At 27.4% G+C, this 19724-nt stretch overlaps 1 protein-coding gene across 1 annotated transcript in view; it reads right to left on the reverse strand.

Annotated features, from left to right (window-relative positions):
• LOC113555218 (growth hormone secretagogue receptor type 1-like) overlaps positions 1 to 19724 on the reverse strand; it is a 148093-nt gene that overhangs the window by 5336 nt on the left and 123033 nt on the right. Inside the window, exon 3 of the mRNA XM_026959603.1 lies at positions 13998 to 14178. Coding sequence (XP_026815404.1) covers positions 13998 to 14178 — 181 coding nt within the window. The remainder of the gene's footprint in view (positions 1 to 13997; positions 14179 to 19724) is intronic.

Raw genomic sequence — 19724 nt, forward strand, 5'->3', positions numbered from 1 at the left:
TTTAATATTTTTTAATGCGAATTTTAACACAGATATAGGTAATGTAAGGCTGGTGAAAATTATCTTAAAATACTATATTATCAATCATGACCGACTTATAACGACAATACAAATGTGTACTTGTGTATTATTTCTATTTACTCAGTTCGGTATTTACTGTACTTTTTGCTGTCGACCGCTATAATAAATAATAATACACATAGAATTATGATTTGTCGTAGGTAATAAGAATATTGTGTTTTCACAGGACAAAATGTTATTTTATTACTGTATAGCTGTGGTCAGAGAACGTGTCGAGCATTACCGGTCTTATCTAAAGGCCGGTAAACATCACCCAAATCGTATGTGCTTCTTATCTATACAAACCATACACACAAGAAAACCTCGCGATATATTTTCAGAGTAATAATATTATGTGTATAGGTGTATAGTATACGCGTACCGTTCCATTAATATGCCGGTCCGACACTCCAACCACGGTCGTGCGAAATCCGGCTGCAACTGTATAATAATAAAAAAGAAGGAACGGCATTCGCCACCGCGCACTCTGTTACTGAGGATATCGATATTTCATATGAGGAATAACCGTATTGTTATCGGACCGAACGGTGGCAGAAGAGGAGTAAAAATATAACACAAGACTTCTTTCTCCAAATAAATATGAGTTAAAGATATTCGATTTTTCAACGACAATTTACTTTTGTTTTTTCATCAAAAACCTATAAGTCAATTCTAATTGTCTATGACATTTATTGATTTGTGTAACTTTAGTACAATATTTATTATAAATCAGTGGTATAATAAAATACTATGTATACTAGAGTGCCATCCAACTCTACAGGGTGATTTTTTTTTATCATTATTTCAAAAATTATTTGCGTTTCTGCACTGTTTATTTTTTTTTTTATCACTTCTGGTATGATTTATAAAAATTTTTTTTCGTTTTTTTAATACTTTAGATCATGATAGTCATTTATATATTGACCAATCACGAGGAGAAAATCAAAATTTTTACTTCAAGTCCTTAACATGTAACATGTTCTATGGTATACGGATTAAAAAATCTCTACATTTCAATAATTTCCGAGTTTTTCATATCGTTTATTTTATTACTACCTTATTTCACCATACATAATGCAAATAAATTAAAAATGTTTAAATTTATATTGTTTATAATTAATAGAAAACGATAAATTATTGATTTTGAATACTTATTTATAGGTATAAGAATTTAGAGTTACATCGAGCAATAGGTCAAATTTAATTTGGTATTCTAAATTTTCATCAAAATAGTTTTTATAACAAAAGATCCTTAACGATAAGGCATTTAAGATATGATAAAAAAATTAAAGTGGCCTACTAATATGTATATATAAAAAATAAATATATATATATACCATTGATGATTTAAATTTTGCATTATATTATTGACGTTATTTAAAAATAAAAATAATTTATATAGTCTTACTTAGATCAAATAATAATTTAAAACAATTTAATTTAAAATATCAATACTAAATGCTATTGTGTAAATTGACGAGTAAAACAAATTGTGGTTTTTTTTTAATAACGTTTATTATTAATAATCTTAGGGATAGTTTGCTAAAATCTCTAAGACTTTATTCTATTTGCTCCATTGTCGAGAATTAATTATCGTGCCTGGAATAATTTCCTATTATTATAGCCCAATGTAGACTGAAAATGCATCTAAATTAAGAAATACTGGCGTATAACACATATTTAATGTATGTGTATCCTACAGGTTTTTGGCGTGCAAATCGTACGAATAACGTAATAACTAAATTATTATATCTTAAATTTTTAGTCTTTAACTAAAACTCAATAATGTGAGCACTAGAATCGACTGAAGTCAGGCGCTCAAAATGTGATTCATAAACTCTGAGGAATGATACTGCTGCAATGGATCGATTTCCTATCGCTTCCTTTCCACGCGGACGATCGGTGTATAATGTTTAATAAATTGATAAAATTAAATGATAAAATAATTAACTGATCAAAAGCAATTTGTATAATTTACCACCATTTATTTATTTATTTAAATTTGAAGAAACTGGACGTATAGATTTACAAGACCATCAATAGGAAGATAAATCAAAGGAAAATGTAATCAAGAGAGTTATTTAACTATATGTTTTTTTAGTTGTTTATAAAATGCATAATTTATCATTTTAATTGGTTATTAATATGTTTTCTAATAGCTCTAAAACTTCTTTGTCAACATGTCCTGATTGATTTATGAGTGTTTTAATCGTAAGAACGATACAATTATTCTTGTTTAATATTTATTTTTCTATAATATCGTATATAAAAATATATTTTATGATGTGATGACTCAATATCGATGACGACGGTGTGGTTTATAAATTTTTGGAACGGTTCCTCCGGGAAAAACTGAAGGCGCGGAGACCAAACAGTAATTTTCGTCGATTGGTGGCGGTGGTGGCGACAAGACGATGGGCCTGGCTTACGACCGAGCCCTGTCGTAATTATTACGGTCGTGAGAGGTTTGTAAAAACAGCACGATCCTTGCTGCCGCCGAAGGGCTCGGAGCTTATTAAAAATCCCCGCAGGATTTAATTGGAAATATCGCAATAATATACACGTGCATACCGCGCCCCCGTGTGCAGTGTTTGCCCGGCGCCGGACCGATCGAAATTGTTTTATAATATGTATATAACGGTAAGCCTATATATAATATATATATATATGTGTATATGCCTATGTGTATTATATATATCTATTATGTACTATATCGTTGGGGTTTCGAAGAACAACAACTATTATACTACAACCTTATGTGTTTGTGTACAGGGTTTTTGAGTGTTTTTTGCACACAGGCTTTAAGAACTATCTCGAAATAGCGAAGTCAGTGTGTAAGTGGAATCGAAATTAAACGGTATGTATATTCTCTACTCTGTGCTCAGTTAAATGTATACTCTGTTAAGTACCCTTTAAAGGTGCTGTGTCGGAAAAACGTAAAAGACATTTTCTATTTCAATTGTTTTAAATAATTTAATACTAGCTGTATTACCCGACTTTATCCTGAAAAAAATTGGAAGAATCATAAAATTCGTGGCATTTGTTATTGTATATATTAGTACCTATTCTATAGTAAATCCATAGAAATGTATTCTATAATTAACAAAAATATTTAAAATATTGTTCAACGTCACTTTATCCATATGCATTTTATATGATATTGCTACAGCTGTATGATTTAAGTTAATTTGACTTAGATGGATTTGTGTAGTCTTGTGAAATTATATGAGCAAATAATATATTTTTAATGTGGTTCAAGCTATACTCTAAACTTTGAGTAGTTACTCATAGAGGCATTGCCTTTCAAATTTAAATATATAGATCATTGAAATGTTTTCACTCTATATTGTTTGGTTTGATAATAACTATTTTATTTTCTATAATAAATAAAAAGACAATATACATGTATATAAACAAATATTCGATTTTTGTGACCCCAAAACGATATTTATGTGTGAACCACCCTTTGACAACTCATATAGATTGAAAAACAAAGCTATGAACATTCCTTGAGTCTCAATGAATATGACTGCAAAATTTGATGCCAATTCAGACATTATTGAAAATGACGAATTAAATAATATAATAAATTCTGTTATGTTGTCGTTAGTCATTATCTATTGAAAACATAATATGATATTTATAACTTTGATTTGATAAATTAGACAATATAATTATTCTATTCTATTGGCTAGTCGTTTTAGTATTCCCATTATCATGTAGACAATTTAGTGTTTAGATTATCATAGATTTTAGAAAGATGACAATGATGTGTGTGACAATTTACTCACAGGACAACAGTGTAAAGGATTTTAAATTTTTAATAACACTACTGCAAAATAAAATTTAAATCTAATACATGCACTTGTTATTTGGCTAGGTGTCAATTTCACTTAAAAATCACTTATCAGGTTAACCGTGCGTGATAGTAAATGTTTTTCATATAAATTCTAATGATAACAAAAACAATTATGTATATTCTTCTAGAATTAAAGTTAGGTGTACATTATTTATAATACATACTTAAATATATTTAAATGATCAGGTATCAATGTATCATATATTATTTTTGATAAACATGCCTAACTAATTGGAGGCTATATATTGAATTGGTATATTTTATTTTACAGAATCATTTTACATATTTGGTTAATTAATGTCTAATGTGCACGATTTACTCTATTAATACACGATAGTTGACATATTTTTTATTTCCAAAATTATTTCATATTTTAAAATATATAAACGCAAAAAATCATGAATAATTATTAGTAATTAGTGTAAAAGGTAAATTTTTAATCTCATTTTCACAAAATCCATTAGTATTGTTTGTGATGAAAAAATTGTTTATTAAAAGTAAAGGCGGTAAAAATTATTTAGCTTATTACATAAAAATTATAAAATTCTTTCAATTATTATTATTAATAATTAAAATTAGGAAAATAACGATAAATTTATATTGTTTTTTTTTTTTTTTTGGTTGTATTTTATATTTAATACAATATGTAATTACATAAATTATTTTCCCCCTTATTGCATTTAATTGTTTTAGACCTTAGTCAATAAGGGTAATGACTGGTCAATCATATATTTTTTTAATTTTAATTTTTAGTGAACATTGTAACATTGTCGGCCTTGCTAATAGACATTTAATAGAAACCAAATATTTAATTTTATACGAGTACATCATATGAAAAACAGTCAGAGTCAATATAGCTACTTTTAATAATTCCTGAATATCATTATTAACGGAGGCAATCTCAAACCTCAAAGCTTGTGATGAAAATACCGAAACACCTTGTACGTATAAACATAATAATATACTGTATCCGGAGTGCGTCGATTTCGATTCACGTGAAATGATTTTTATTTCTTTTCTGTCGTAGTCTTATAGTAACAATACCAATAATATACGTTTTTGGGGTTGATGTTTTTTTTTTTACTTTTGCGTGTTTGTTGGAAATCTTTTTGCCGACGATTTTTATCTATTCCAAACTCGAAACGTTTAGCACGGCCGTATCGGGTATCGTATAGTCACGCCAAATGTAGGTACACATATTACGTGTCGAAACTCTTAAATGATCTGCAATATATTACTATTATTATATTGAGCTTGTACGTATACATTTACATAATATTAATAAATATATGATTGCACGACGCATGTATAAAATATTAATAATAATGTTAAATCGATGTGTAGTAGTTGACGTGTTTAGGAGGGGTATGATACTAAACAAATAAAAAATTGTAAACATTTATAAAATCTAATATCTATTATAAAAATATATTAAATTCAAAAATATTACAAAATCAACAAAAAATGACGATTAAATGGTTTATTTGTGATTTTTATCTATATATTTTCTATAATATTATACTATAACTATATGTTATAGTTTTTAATAATATTTAAGAACTATTCACATCAAAAAAATATTTATAACTGATCTTATTTCAGTCTATTAACGATAATATTTTAGCTTGCACAATAAATAGTAAGCATAATATAACCACTTTTTCGCACCACCAGCTAGCATCACACATTAAATAAATATTGTAGAATACATTTTTATTGTGAACAGAGACAACTTTAATATTGTTGAGTTTTATTTCTTCAATAACTTAAGTGTTTCTTTTAATAAATAGGAGTTTGTCAAATGATAATTTAATTAACTAATACATTGTTGAAAAAAAAACTGCTAATGAATAGATAATTTAGTTTTACTGCATATACTTGTAATATATTATACCACTGTAATATGACGCTCATTAATTTTTCATTCTATTTAATATTAATTAATAACATGTACTTTTGTCAGTGTATTATTTAATTCGAAATAGTCAACATTGTTATCAATAGAAATCAGAGAAAATCCAAACTATATCATTTATGTATTAAGGCTATAAAATTGAATGCGCCACGCGTATATTAATTATAAATATTATTGACAAATGTACTATACATAATAACTTGGGTGTTGGGTGGTTCCATTGACGTATTATAACTTGCTTAAAACTCGCAGGAAAATAATTTTCCACTAGTATGGCATATGTATTTAATAGGATAATAGGATTTACAAATGTTTTATAAATGTTGTTTCAGAGATTCATAAATTTCTATTAAATCTCACCTTACCATACTAGTATTCCCGTAATAATAATACAGTGGAACGGCGTATAAAAATGCGATTATAATACAAAAGTATATTAAATGTGTTAGGTTAGGTTTTTAGAATAAATTAATAATTAGTATTTTTAATTTTACTCGAAATCGCTGAAATACATTTAATAAATCTGAATAAATTGGAAAAATTATAAATTGTTAACTAATTATTATTTAAATCAAGACTAAAAGCTTGCATATTTACAACCAGTGACATGAGAAACTGGAAATTTGTTCAGAAACAAGTCTCGTATTCCTCTCGTTCAAAATCCAATTAAGGAATTTACTATCATATTTTTAAACTATATAATATAATAATAAATACTAAAATATTCTTTAATGTTAAATTATACTCATTGTCTACCAATCAATCCTAAAGAAAACTCAGACATCCCTGAGTAAGTTGCTTTACCACGCCACTAAGTACATCGAAGAACTACAAAAACAGTTATCAACGATTTCTTACACAAGTCGATGTGGATTTACAATATCGTACAAATTATGGCGTGTAGTTTTTAAGTTCAAAAAAACTATAACGTCAACGTTACATACGTTACCGTACGTCTTTTCGGAAATACGGTTGGTAAAATGTTTGCGTAAAAGTAGTGTTTGCGTATTGGTGAAATATTTTGTACCCTTGTAATTTGTCGTAATTTCGAAACAGGACAAAGGATTTTTTTTTGAATAAAACATACATTTTACTACACGACGGGTTATATCGATATTATTAGATTCCACGAGTCTAAAATAAGCGAAGACGAGTATTGAGTACAAAATAATAAAAACACTTATACAGATATGCTTTCATTAATGTTTTTACTCTTTTGGGTATTTGCACAGCATATAATAGGTATAAAATCAATATTGGCCAATCATATTAAAAAAATACAATACTCTATACGAAAAAACCTATAATATTCATCTCGCCGTCGTTAAAAACTATCAAATTGAGTGAATTTTCAAAATATAATTGCTATTCGATGTATTGATAAAAATAATGATTTATCGACAATGGAAACCAAATTATAATTTAATAACCACCCTCTACCTATATGGCTGTGCATGTTTTGGCGCATGACCAACGTATACTAACACTGTTATAGACGTTTTCCAACTTTACTCAATCGAAAAAATATTTTATGTGATTTTTAATTTTCCTAGTACATCTCAATAAAAATGTCTACTATACCTAAATTTTCATATAAAACGCAGACATTTTTTTTATTATATCTCTTCAAATCTCCGAATTCATAATCATGTATTGTTTTTTTCATTGAATTACACAATTGAAATTCACATAATGTACAGTGGAATATGAATGTAAATAATTATTAACTTTTAAAACGCTGCGGATAACCCTAGTAAACTTTCACAACGTTTTTTATGTATGAATATACATTTTTGAAAGACTCATTATATTTCATGTCCCCGTCACTTAATTTAATTGCAAATCCCGGAGACTTTTTAAAGTGTCATAGAAAATAATAAATTACGTATGCTTGTATGTAATATGATCGCTGTCCACTGAAATTATTTTTTTTAAAACTTAATGCACCACTATAAATATCAAAAAAATATATTATGATAATTTTTATATGTTAGAAAAAAAAACACTTATGTTTTAAATATTTTTTAGATTTTGAAGATAGTAATATTATACAAAACTAGTTTCATGTAGGCAGTTCTAATGATAAATACCTAGCTGAGCCGAGGTCTGAGGTCACCGATGTTTATCATTCTAACCATTATTGTACGAATTGTTAAAGGACAATATTATATAACAAATATAATATAGTATATATAAACTTAACGCACTGTATTCTTTTATTTTATTTTGTACCCGAACAATAGTAATTTTTCAAAAAATTAATTATACGTATAGTGTATACGTGTATTTTGTGATTTTCGTTTGTGTTGAAGTCGAGACATTGTTTAATATTTTTTTAACCGTAAGAAATTTAATATCCAGCGACTTCTTCAGTTTCTCATCGGCTTAGGAATCTAGATGATTTCATCGATAGTAATAATAATATCTTTTGTGGTAGCTAAAACTGACCTCCAAACATAGTTTGGCCACATACTGTATTGTTAATTTTTTTCATACGAAAACTTAATAAAATCACGTATCAATATATTATTATATAGAACGTAGGTTATATATAAACTTTGTTATTGTATTTATTTTTTATTGCGATTATATATATACATTGTATGTATAATCATCACACACTTCATATTAAAAAAGTTATATTTATTATTCGTGCAGCCCGTTTTATTAACATCTGGCGGAGTCGAAAAAACGTATATTTACGCTGGACAAATAATAATATAAAGTAATATATCGTCTTGCGGTGCTCGAAAAAAATAAAGCAAAGGGGCCAAATAATATTATAGCAGCATACGTATTATATTTCGGTCATTGTTTTCTTTTAGGGTCAAACACACTGAACTGCGCTAGTAAGCCGTTTTCGGTTGGTAGTTGTCAGCCGATTCGTCGTGAATGACGCTATGACGATGTACAATAATATAATAGTGTTCCCGCCAACCGTTTTTGCCAATAACAGAATTTCTATACATTATCAGTGATTACTTCTCATTATATTTTTGTTATTATTTTAATCATCGTCATCATCACGGTCGTAATTTCGTACGTCGAAATCGTTTGTTTTTACTATGCTGATGGAAAAAGATTGGGACAAAGCTGCTTTTACAAAATCAATGGACGCTTATCCAGCGGCCATATATATTATTATGACAGATGTTGGCTATGACAGCAGCTATTCATCAGCGTGGCGACAACGACGATGACGATGACCGAATTCTGTTCGACAGAACACGACTGACGATGTTCAGCAGTTTGCGGGTTACAAATCGTGTTGTTCCAGCTTTAAATAACGATCGGCATGAACGACAAAACTAAAGAAAATAATAATAATTCAAGTACTAAAAGATAAACAAATCGCCAACATTTTTTCCAGGCGCGATATTTTTCTTTAAGAATCTATGAAAAAATCCTCGATCGTATTATTACGTCGCCAAAACAATAGATACAAATAATATGATTAATCTTTAAAATATTTTTTCGAGAAATCATATTTTATTATATATACTACTATTATATTTTAAACTTTATTACATCGAAATTATTATTATTATTTTCGGGAAAGTTTTCTAAGTGTTTAATATTATGAAAACATTCTTCACTGACAGCTTCTACACAGCGTCTGAAGTAAACATATTAAGGACAAATATACACACATACACAACATATTACATTAACCCGCAATAGCTTGTCGACCTAGATACTTCGAGTTGTAACTTGTATTATTACAATTATGTTTTTTTTCTCGCTCATATATTCGAACAATTTCGGTATTAATCTATAATTTCGTATTATTCACTCAACCAAAACAATTCAGTTTTATAAGTATTATGTGCTACAATACAGTTCTACTGCCAAGCTGTAAATCGTATAGAATATGATTCAAAATGTATGCTTATCCTTTTTTTTTCTTGATAATGTTTCAAAATAAATCTAATTCTTAGAATAAACTTAAAGACCATATTTTAAAATTCCGAAAATGTTTTACATTACTTAATAAGGAGAATTCTGAAGAATCACAAACTTCTATTTTCTAAATAATAATTCTCATGTTCTATTAAAAATTATTTAGAGGACAAATTTTTTGAAATTTTCCATGCATCTAATTCAAAATTCAAACGAGCAGTTTTTTGAGCAATTTAATTTCTAATGATAATGGACTTGAAAGATATAAGGGCTGTGTTAAATTGAAAATTTTAGAAATTAATATTTAGAATTAATTACAAATGTTCAATGTACAATTAATAATACTTGATTCAGTACTACTTAAATTGTATAGTTTTGTAAAATCATTTTTAAGGATTATTAATTTAATATGAACATTTTGATAATAGAGAAACTACTCATTCTAACCGAATGTAAGAAGTACAAACCACAATGATGCAAGTATAATTTATCCTACCATTAAATAGAAAATTTTTAAATTTTTAAACACTGGTATTGCAAACGTCCTCAATTTTTTCAAAGATACAAAACTCCATACAAAAATCTAGTAATATTGATAATATAAATTTTTAATGTATTATGATTAATTGTATATATATAGGTATTTATTTTATTTTGTTTAATTTTATTTTATCAATACACCTTAAAATTTAAAAATCAAAATTAATATATTGTAGCCAATGGCCTCATTCTGAGGCTGTTACTATAATAATAAAAAAAAAACTACTTATTCGGATTTTGAGTTAAGTATATAATAATATTTTGAAACAAATAATACGTTCACTTAGAAATTCGCAATAAACGATAGGTTCAAATTTGAAAAATAGAAATATGTAAGTACACTTAAGCACACTTTTTGATACTCAAAAAAAAATTGACTAGTATTTGAAAACATGGTCTTTAAATATGAATATAATTAAAAATTACAAAATTTAGAATTTGAATAATTTCATTATTGGAGAAAAAAAATGGTGGTTTGAATGATTGGTGAATCAACCCATATAATACGCCAGTGTATAGAATTGCAGTGGTGTTAAAATCGGTCAGGGATCACGTTTATTTGTCTATCGGTGGGTGTTTAAATCCCCAAAATATAATGCGTGTGTACATAATATTATTGTCTATATTTAACATCACTTCAAATGTCGGTGTCGATATTATATGAATGTGACACATATAAATATGAACACGATTTATTATATTGTTTCATAGTGTTTTTCTTGTGGAAGTGGTATTATCTATATAAATTATGGTCGAAAAGTCCACTGTATACAAATATTCGATAAAACATTATTATAATAATAACCGCGTTATATGCAATCGCTAATGTATGATGAACTCGGGAGTGCACTGTATATAAAGTTTTACAAATAAGACATCAAAGCACAAATTATTGATCGTACAATTTTTGGTCAAAAATTGCATGAATGCATTTTTGTTTGAATATTTTTTTTTTAAATCTATTTTTTGTTCATTTATGAATTATACAATACCTCGATCTAAAATAAAAGAGATATTGAATACCTCTTTCGTTTTTTTAAAGATGAAATCCGTGCCCTTTTTATCATGAAATTCTCATAGAAAACATACAATTTTTTTAAAATTATTATTTGTCTATATTTTAGTTCTAAAATAGAGTATTGTAACTATTATAATCATCGAATACAAAGAATTTGTGAGTACATTTGTCATAATTTATTGGCAAGAAAACTTGAGTATTCATTTTTATTTTTTGATTATTTGATGAATTTTTAAAGAAAAAAAATAAATTATTCCTGTATCAATGCTTTTTGTCCATATACAGTAGTTTTACAATACCGTATTGTTGTCCACGACAATTAAAAGACCAGTTGTTATATATATATACATATTATGGTACACGCGCGGGAAACGGATGTGAAATATTTATACCGCGTATACCACATACAACACATATACGAGTAATAATATGACGTTATGTGTTTATTCGACGGCCTCGTAATTAAGTCGTCAGTTTATCGTGGTCGTCGCTATTATACTTGTGTATATCTACGTAGGTCAATGTAGTGCTCTCTATACACTAACATGCGAATAAGCCGTTTGCCGTCCGTTTTTTTTTATCGTTATTATTTTACGTCCCGAGAAGTGATCACGCGGACCGATTGAAACTATATATTATAATGTACCACTATCGTCTTGATGTTAACGTCATGTGACTTCCGGACTGAAGCTGTATATACCTACATGATATATTAGGTATATGATATAACAACTTAACCGTTAACGGGGGGAGGGGACACTCCGTATACATATAAGGTAGGTTAGGTTAGTGTTACAGGTAAAATGTAATAAAATATAATTATTACTTATGTACCTATAAGGTACACGAACCTCGTGGACGAGTGGGTGATGATGGGTAAACACTATGCGATTTCATTTATACCCCGCGAGTATAAATATTTTTTTAGAGACAGTACAGGCAGATTTTACAGATTTCTCTACGTAAACGCGTGATAGTGATCATCAACGCTAGAGACGAATATTTTATGAGTATAATAAAAACGTAGCGTTTACATCATATTTATACTCGTACAACGTTATAAATGTTATAATACTTAAAAAGTATAATAATTTATGCAGATTTCATAGCTTTGTAAAATATTTTTTTAACACTAACTGCTCTTCACATAACTATACTCCCAGTCCCATCCTTCGTATTCTAATAAATCTTTCCTCTTTAGCACACCTTCATCGTCGCTATCATATTGCCTTTCTTCAAAAACTTCTTTCGAATCTCCAAACTCAAAGGGGTCAATCTGGAACACCCGCAATAATTATTTTTTTTTTATATTACCTACTGCTTTCATCAATTATTTAAGAAACGATCTATCTCGCACCCGTATAATGAGACTTGCCGATAAAAACTCGTGGTCGGTCTTCCTTTAGCATAATTTTTAATCTTGTAAAATCATTGTTATGTATTTTCATAGTGCTTCTACCAAGCACGTAATTAAAGGAGGGAGGGTAAGAGCGATAGCCCTCTCCCCAAAAAATATCATACAATAGTAACTAATAATTAATAAAAAAAATTAAAAAAATTAAAATTAGTCTATGATTATGATCATTATGATGGCCAACAAATGTAAGTAACCGATTTCGTAACTATAATGAAAACCATTTTTGCAAATTTTTAAGACTCAACTATTCCAAAAAAAAGTTAATCTCTCCCCCTCACAAAAAAAAAAAATAAGCACCTATTTACGTGCCGGGCTTCTGTATATACTACATATCCATCATAATTATTTTTAATAAATTAATAATATTGGATGCCCGTAGTCTTGTAATTAAAAAAAATATCAGTAAACCTGCAAAAAATTAGAATTCTATATGGTAAATCAAGAATGAAATACAACAATATGGTAGATTTCGAACAAATTGGTATCATTATCATAATAATATATATTATAAATAAGATACATTTAATTTTTTATAACGTTTTAAAAGACTGCACACATAGGTACTCGTAGGCACCGCAATTTTAAATAAACTTTAAAATATGTGTTACATCAATTGTGCCATAGAGCATTAATACAAATAGTTTCAAGTAATTTTACCATAAAATATTGTTTTCTATATCAACTTGTAACTTTTGTACCCGCCTTAAGGATTTAATTTAAAAAAATAAATCTTTCTTAGACGACTTCTAAAATATATAATTAATATCCTCTCTAAATTTTAAATGTCTATCCACGCAGTTGATTTTCAACCGAGTAACCAATAGAGTAGTTATTTAGATTCACCTTATAAGAAACTAATTATTTTTTATTATAATAATATTGACCATGTCCTTTTTTAAGATTTGAGATATACTTATCAAATTCATTAAAATCGGTTCAGAGGTTTAGATGTTAAAACTTAACGACAGACTGAGTTACATTTTAACATTTATAATATTATGCTATATAGTATACATGATGGATTGGTAAACAATACTAACGCGCAATGAGTCGTGAAATTGGTCCAATATATCACTAAAAACTATAATATTTAATATCTGGTACCTAAAAAAAAAAAAACCAGTTCGTTGGAAAAATGTATTAACATCAAAATATGAATAATAATATATTAATATGATATACATTAGTATAAATATTCGATGTAGGAACGTAGTTTAGTGTGTATTATTAAACGATATTATTCGCTAAAACGTATGATATTAGTATGATCTTTTGATTAAATAAGTACCTAGTGAACAGTGCGGCCAGTCCCCAGGCCAGCAGGCAGATGATCATTGCTCTGGTCTTGGTGCATACGTAACCGGCACGCAGCGGTTCGCAAATGGCGTAATATCGTTCGAAGCTGATGGCCAGTATGGTCAGTACGGAAGCATGGGCTACCGTGAGCTCGACGAAAGGCACTGCTTTACCTGAAATCATAACCAAAATACGCGTGCGGTCAAAAAAAACGTACTTCAATAATGGCGTGATATTTAATATATTATTGTACAGGATGTATTATACACGCTTATATATAATATATGATATACTAATTAATATTTATATACAATATAAAATAATATGAGACGTAGGTGTATATCCGTATACTAGTCTGTCCGGCATATGAATGAACATGTCTGAGCTGATTAATTTAAAACGGAGTGTATTATATCGATAGTTGGTACTATTGCGTGTAGGACTACTCGTATTTTAACCCACAACATTTGACAAATACACGTTTCATTTGTACATGGCTACCGCGTGTCAAACGCAACACAGACGTGCGCACGGAAAGTTAACTGATATACATAAATACAACTATAAATATTGTTTTGTAAAAAAAAATTCTGAAATGACACATTTTACACTTAAGTAACAATAGGAATGCTTTGATTGATGTTGAACCTGTACCAAAATTTTTTTTTTTTCTAACTCTTCTATTACAGACTAGTATATTAGTCTGTATAATGTTATAATATAGTTGCGAACGTTGATCGACGTGATAATATTATTTTTACTTCGAAATGTACTGCTTTTGGTGACTTTGATATATTATATTAAGACTTCTTATGACTCATACTCGAATCATAATTAAGGGACTACGGCGATTTCTAAATGTTGTAATTTTATAATGTTAATCACTCGACTATAATGAATTGTCAAGTCTTTTTTCTCCCCCAATGGCTTGTATACTTACATATATTCGATCTGCTATGTAAACTAATAAAATATTTTTATAGCTATCTTTGTAAACATTGTCTTTTGGAAAATAAAGTTTTTATACCAAAAGTCGTTACAGAATAAAAATATGACAAATTGAGATAAATTGACAAAAACTCCAATAAATGTACGTATAAAACGTAAAATGTCTTATTAAAAAACTAAAAAAATTCTTACAAAAATTCTAAAAACTCGTAAAAAGACACTATATTACTATCGTATTAGTTGGTATATAATACATTATAAAAGGTAATTTATAATAAAACAAATACTGAATTAAAATTAACACGATTATATACATTTTTATAGTTTTCAGTCTTTAGCCCACGCCTCTTCAATTGTTGTATACAGTGTATATTATGGATCAGTTTATTTTTTATTTTCATATCAAAAGAAATGTGTTCATTTTTTCACATCAACCACCGACATGATGTCATTATCACAATCTGATTGAAATTATTAACATACAAACACATATATATATTTAATTATATTGTCGGCCCCGTTTCAAATAAAATACATAATATACTTGAAGGGGTATGGACTCTTTCACAATAATATATATTTATATTATGTACGACGTTGTGATTAAAAGATATATAAAACCACTACAGTAATTGGACAAACCATAACATTCACGAGTATATAAAATCTGTTTGTATTCAATTTATTTCCTTTAAAACAATCCTGCTGGTTTCTTTGTAAGACTGTTAAAAACAGTATATTTTTTGATAGGGCTAGGAGGACTAAAAAAAAAATCCCTTCTAAAGCCTGAAACTCAATGACACTCAACCATGATAATATTACGACGGCCCGACGGAGACCGCAGACTACGAATAATGATGATTAAAAAAAAAGAAAAAAGAACAAATTTGGCTTGTCGCTATTCACACAATAATATTATAATGTTTGTTGTCCCCGTCAACATATTATTTTAACGCGTGGTCGTGGTATAACGTTTTAATCGAATGCCGCGCGCAAAAACAATTTTATAATCACATTACGATACATTATTATCATCATTTGTTTCACCGTCGACGTATTATTCTCGTATGGCGCCTACAGCACATCGATCGTGCCAAATAAATGCGTTTCCCATTAGACAAAACAGAAAAAACCACGCGTACACTTGCCAATTCGAACGCCGTGTTCAAATATTTGGTGTCCAGCGGCGGTCACGTCAATTTTATTATCATCGGTCATCGTATTATATACAGGAAAAACGTTCGAAATGTGAGCCCCGACTACACGTCGATAAATACGATCGTAATTATCACAAAAATGAGTATTAACTTGTCAAAAAGTTAAATTTAAAAAAAAAACGTTTTAATTTAACCGGTTTTAAATAATCCGTTGTTGGAACAATTTAGCTGTAAATTTGAAAAAAAATAATGTTACGTTATTAAATGTATACATATCTAAAATTGTGATTAGACTGTTTCATTTTTTTCATATATATATATATATATATATATATATATATATATATAGAAGCTAATTATACCTAAAATGACTTTAAATACCAATATACAAATAAATATTCTTTGATTTAATAATTTAGTTAACACAAACATACAATTTGTGAAACTATTCAACGGCTATAGCGTGAAACACACAGAAATACTAACTATAGAACATAAAGCAATTTGCTATAGATTATTTTAGATTCTAAATAAAACAACTAATACATTGATTTTACAATGACGTGTATTTTTTATTTTTATGTATGTGTACACGATAGCTAGTTGATAAAATGCCTAGTTCTTCGACTTTAAAGGTGATTTTGTATAGAAAATTAGATCTAGTTTGTACTATAATAAAGAGGTCAAAATTTAAAAATTTGTCAAAATTGCAAATTCTTTGAAACTATTTTGTAGTTAGAATTTCATAAAAACTTTTCGTTTTGTATCTAAGTTTTGAAAATTTAATAAAAAATTCATCAGAAGTAATTTTACTAAAACCATACAAATATACAATCCACAAAATATATAAACACAACCATTTTTTATAGATATTTTAAGTTTAAATTAAGGCGAATTTGCCTTTTTAATTTTAACGATGTTAACTAATTATTTTTAAATAATTTAAAAGCATTATTCGTGGAAACTTAACATGTTTACGAATATGAAATTAATATAATTTACCAAACCTTTGCATAATTAACAGCCATTTCATTACTCATATAATTTTATAAACGATGCGCACTGTAAACAGTATCTTTCAAAATATTGATTTTCGATAGACCAATACAATATAATATTATATTATTCTGTTAAATGGTTCACGGATAGGAATTTTTATACTTTTCTCACGTATTTACGTTTCGTGGATATAATATAAACACGATTATAATATTATAATGCATATAGCTTATATTGCATAATACATCATATTGACTCCCGATTACTTTTTTTGAAACTCAAAGTGTATGTACTTAAATTTAATTTAAAAAATAACACATACTTATATAAATAAAACGAAAAACTATTTAACGTAATAATGCAATATATTTATGTCGTATTAATTTAAAGGAATTCCGCAGCAGCACGATGTAAAATATGATATCTGGTTTAAAATAATAAATAATATTATTTATTAAATTGTAGGTACTCAGTTTTTTAGATGACGTATGAAACGTATTAAGTTTAAACGTGATTTTTACTAAGATTTTGAAAAGCTAAAAATCAAATACGGCGAAACATTAAGAGATTCAAATTTTAAATTATCTGGGTAAAAACGTATTTATCTCAATTATATCACTGTGTTTAATATTTAAATCTTCTTTTATTTCTTACGATTTACCTACTTTATTTTATTGTACATATATACTGTTATTGTTATAAACAAATATTATGCTATTATTTTTCTACGATGCTAAATTATTTTAAAAAACGCTTACAATCATTAAATTGAAAAATATAATTTGTCTTAAGGTAATTTTTTTTAACATTTTCAAAAGTTTGAGAAATACTATAAGTTTTATCACAATTACTAAACCATTCCATATTAATTTAATAATAATAATTTATCAATTAATATTAATTTCTATAGCCAATATAGTTTAAAATTATTTAACGTGTATCTACCGGAAGGACATTTAAATAGTATCTTTTAATGAGATGTTTGTAATAAATTTTAATATTGACGTTGTATAGTACAGTAACAAAAACTCCAAAAAAAAAAATGATTTATTGTGAAACGATACAAACAAAGTTATCTAACCTAACCCCAATACAACATACATACGTATTAAAAAAAAAAAAAAACATTCAGCAAAGTAAACAGTTTAAAGGCAGTAAATCGCTCGTGACAAACCTACACAACCTTATCGACACAATACATTCTGGTGAGCTGCTGGAAAATATTGTGATAGATAAAAATGAATAATTTTCATTTAATGATAATATATTATGTGAACCGATAAAACTAAAATCTCGAATATCAATTTACTTAAGCAACGATTTTATATCCTTGTTATAATAATTAGAAAAATTAATTAATAAGACATTTTACTTATAAAGTAATACTTCTGAAAAAATAAGATTATAATTGTCTTATTTTTTATCTTAACTTATATTATAAAGAAATCATTTTTATTCTGTTAATTTAAACGATAAAATGTAATATTAAGATTTTTATTGTTGAATAAAAACTTAAAATTCAAAATTTTTTGTTTGAATAAATTTACATGTTTTATGTTATATACCTATTTTACATATTGCTATTATAAATAATTTTCATCGATTTTACTAGAAATAACAGATAATCATATTTTCCTATTGAAAACAAATATAAGTATAATAAATACTATATTTAATGTGACAGTTAGTTTTGCTTTTCCAATAATTGACCAAAAATGGATTTTTATGTTGTTGTTTTTATTGTTTCGGAAATGTAAATCATATTGAAGTCATTTTCGGACTTAAAGACATTCTCGTTAAACTAAGCGTAGGTTGCGTTATTATACATTTTTGGTCATATTATTAGGTTTCGTCTGCACTTCTCTTTGATGGTCAATATATATAATGAGAAACGCAACAGTTAATGTAGACACGAGTTAATAGAATCGTGCTTAAAAAATAACGGTCCATCCCGTAAACGCCGTTTTGGGCTTAGGGAATGACTCTATAATATATATAACGTGAACCAACTAAACATTTATCAATCATTCCATTAACATCATATTTTATAAGAGCTAGTTTATTTTTTCTAAGATTTTAAATTATTTTAAGCTAATAAATAATTCTAAATTTTTATAATTAAAATTAAATATTCAAATTGATATTTTTGTACTCTGGAGAATTCCAAAAATTGAAAAACGAATTTATAATTTTGATATTTCTAGACTATATTAATATTTTTATATCGGTTATTCGCGGTGCGTATATTATATGAATCTTCCGTGATATAATATCTAGAAAATAATTCTGGTTCTTGAAATCAAGAATAGGTTTCAAGCCGTTAAAAAACAAAATAATAGTAAGCTCGTTATACTTAATAAATAATAAGCTATGAACTGTGGATATATCAATATCGTGTAGAGACGATATCACGTCATGTACACGTGTTTCGTTTAATTTGAGCATGATAGGCGTGCCACAAATGGTGGTTTGTGTAGCGCTTGTTATACACGGTTAAATGGATTACACACGACTCTATATATATATATATATATATATATATATATATATATAACACCAGCTACTGTGACTTCTGAAGAACTCGTCGCCGAAAAAAAACATACGTGCTGACAACG

The sequence above is a fragment of the Rhopalosiphum maidis genome, chromosome 2 (assembly GCF_003676215.2).
Source record: "Rhopalosiphum maidis isolate BTI-1 chromosome 2, ASM367621v3, whole genome shotgun sequence".
Classification (NCBI taxonomy): domain Eukaryota; kingdom Metazoa; phylum Arthropoda; class Insecta; order Hemiptera; family Aphididae; genus Rhopalosiphum; species Rhopalosiphum maidis.